At 59.5% G+C, this 2,983-nt stretch overlaps 1 protein-coding gene across 1 annotated transcript in view; it reads left to right on the top strand.

Moving 5' to 3' along the window:
• KCNC3 (potassium voltage-gated channel, Shaw-related subfamily, member 3) overlaps positions 1-2,983 on the top strand; it is a gene marked incomplete at its 5' end in the record, with an annotated part of 16,140 nt that continues 13,157 nt past the window's right edge. Inside the window, one exon of the mRNA XM_006897342.1 lies at positions 1-597. Coding sequence (XP_006897404.1) covers positions 1-597 — 597 coding nt within the window. The remainder of the gene's footprint in view (positions 598-2,983) is intronic.

The raw sequence follows: 2,983 nt of genomic DNA, 5'->3' as shown, positions 1-2,983 counted from the left end.
ATCGTGATCAACGTGGGCGGCGTGCGCCATGAGACGTACCGCTCGACGCTGCGCACCCTGCCGGGGACGCGGCTGGCCGGCCTGACGGAGCCCGAGGCGGCGGCGCGCTTCGACTACGATCCGGGCTCGGACGAGTTCTTCTTCGATCGACACCCGGGCGTCTTCGCCTACGTGCTCAACTACTACCGCACCGGCAAGCTGCACTGCCCGGCCGACGTGTGCGGGCCGCTCTTCGAGGAGGAGCTCGGCTTCTGGGGCATCGACGAGACCGACGTGGAGGCCTGCTGCTGGATGACCTACCGCCAGCATCGCGACGCCGAGGAGGCGCTCGACTCCTTCGAGGCGCCCGATTCTTCGGGGGCCGCCAACGCCGGGAATGCATCGGGCGGCCACGAAGGCCTGGACGACGAGGCGGGCGCGGGCGGCGGCGGCCTGGACGGCGCGGGCGGCGAGCTCAAGCGCCTTTGCTTCCAGGACGCAGGCGGCGCCGGGGGACCACCAGGGGGCGCGGGCGGCGCGGGCGGCACGTGGTGGAGGCGCTGGCAGCCCCGAGTGTGGGCGCTCTTCGAGGACCCCTACTCATCGCGGGCCGCCAGGGTGAGCGCGCTCTTGGAGCCTCCATCTCCCCCACCCCTCCTCTCTGATGGCACCCTAGACCCTCAGGGGAACTCTATCCTAATCCTCAGCATCTCACCTCCCTCTCTCCCAACTCCCAAGTCTCCCCCCAACATCCCTCCTTGACACCCCTTAGAAACTCAGAATAGTCTCCCAACATTCATAATCTCCTAGACCTCTCCAAACCCCACGTTGCTTCTACTAGCATCCCCAGATAGTAAGAAATTTAGAAATCCCCTGGGTTTCTCTTAACTGTCCCAATCCCCTTCCAACCAACTCTAAGACCCTCTTCTGAATTCCAGTAACATCCTAGGTCACCCTTCAGACCCAAAGAGGAGTCCTCTCCAAGCCTTAGTCCCGCAAGCATCACCCAAATCCTGAGAAGACATCACTTCTCACCTCCAGAATGTCCAGGGCCTTGCCAAACCTCCCCCCCCCCCGCCTCAACTTCCCCCATGCTCTTCAGACTCTCCAAAATACCTACTGTGCTTCTCCTCTCCAAACATTTCTTTGATTTTTCCCTTGACCCTTCTCATCCTTGGCCCCGAAGACTCATCGCTATGATTTTTTTTTGTGCCACCCCGTTTTCTATCCTCAAACTCTCAGAAGATACCCCTCACTCTAAGCCAGAGTTTCCTAGTCTCTTCGGACCCCCCCCCCCAAAGTGCTTACTCTTGACAGGACATGTCCCCTCCCCCTTGATTGCAACAGAGACCTGAGGTCTTGCCCCTCTGGGTCTTATGTTTAAGCCCCTTCCTTGGTTTGCCTCCTCAGCGCCCATCCCCAAATTTCCCCTCAAACTCTGGACTTCTCTCAAGCCCTTCATAGTTCTCCCAAGTCTCTCTCTAGAAGAGCCCTGAGACCCTATACTATGCCTTTCCCCCACAGAAAACTCCACACCTCCTGCAGCCATTCCTCCTCATCCTTAGATTCTCCCCTTCTTTAAATGGCACACCCCACTTTCTGTGTCGGGCTCCCACCCAAGAACCCTTCCAGTTCCTTTCCGAGTTACTCGACTCTCTTTCCACCTCCCTTCTGCTCTTAGAACTTTATTAACCTCAAATCCTTGGGCTCCCCCTACCCCCTTCAAGTCATTATCTCAAAAACTTCCCCTCTAAAAGAACTTCCAGTACTTTCTACTCTCCCTCAGGACTTTTCCATTCCCTGCCTCCCCTCAGCCTCCCTCCCCAGCTCTTCCCCCCAAGCCTTTTCAGTCCAAAACTCGGGACTGAACCCCTTGGTCTCTTCCCCGCTAAAAAATGAAAAATATGCATCAAAGAGCTCCCACGCAGTAAAGACCCCCCCCTCCGCTCTTCCCTGCAGTCTTATCTCCCTCAAATCTCCAGGTTTTCCCCAAAGCTCCCCTCTCCACCACCCCAAAAAACTTTTTCCCTCACCAACTGCAACTTTCCAGGCTAAATTGCTATCTTCCTCCTACTTGAGCCTTCTTCCCCTAACTTCCTCTCTCAGACCCCAGAGGCAGAAACTGTTAGAAGATATAGTTTCAAACGGGGGGTAGGGGAAGAATGGTGGAGTTGGGAAGGGGAGCAGTGCAGACACCCTCTCGCTCTCCCCTTCCTGGGGTCCCTGACACCCAGAGGAGCAGGTCCCCACCCCCTCCCCCGCCGTGCCGCGTCCTGGGCCGGGGAAGGACGCCGAGCCGCAGTGCTGCAGTCGTGCTGGGGGAGGGAGCGAGGGGGAGGGGAGCCCCTGGAGCCTCCGCATAAAGTTTAGTCCTCGGGAAGCGCTGAGTTGGCGAGATTTGGGGTTGGGTGTTGGGGGAGAAGTGGGGAAGAGAGGAGATGCCGAAGGGACTTGACCCCAGATGGCCCCTAAGCGGCCCCCTCCCCCCCCCCACGGCCTGGGGCGCTCTTCCCTCCAGTGACCCCATTGAAGGGTGCTGAGGGAAGGGTGAGGGTGGAGGCAGAGTCCTGCGGTGATGGTCAGGCTAGGGATCCGGGACAGCTACACGGGGGGGTCACTCTTTTGTTTCGCAAATGTGTTCTAAGTGTCCGGCATGTCCCAAGCATTTCTAGACTCCAAGTGCTTGAGAGTTGAGAGCTGCGGAGGGGAGGGTCCAGCCCAACCCCCTGGACCCCTGGCCTTCTTACACGGAGCCCTCATACCCCTTGGCTTTTGAAGCACCTTGGAAGGGAAGGAGTTAAGCCAGACTGGTGCTGTCCAGTCTCTGCAGCTGCGCACTGCAGTGGGCGCCCACCTTCCCCCTCCCTCCTCCCAACTTCCCTGGGCCCCGGGAGGGAAGGAGTTAACCCAGCTCGTGGCCTGCGGCCTCCCGAGGCGAAGCGGCAGCACTGCGGCTGCGCACTGCCGGCTCGGCTGCGGCCCGGGAGGGGTTAAGCCGGCCCGC

The sequence above is a fragment of the Elephantulus edwardii genome, unplaced genomic scaffold, assembly GCF_000299155.1.
Source record: "Elephantulus edwardii isolate Elephantulus edwardi_28Jun2011 unplaced genomic scaffold, EleEdw1.0 scaffold00208, whole genome shotgun sequence".
In the NCBI taxonomy this organism is placed as follows: domain Eukaryota; kingdom Metazoa; phylum Chordata; class Mammalia; order Macroscelidea; family Macroscelididae; genus Elephantulus; species Elephantulus edwardii.
This window is presented reverse-complemented; position numbering and strand designations above follow the sequence as displayed.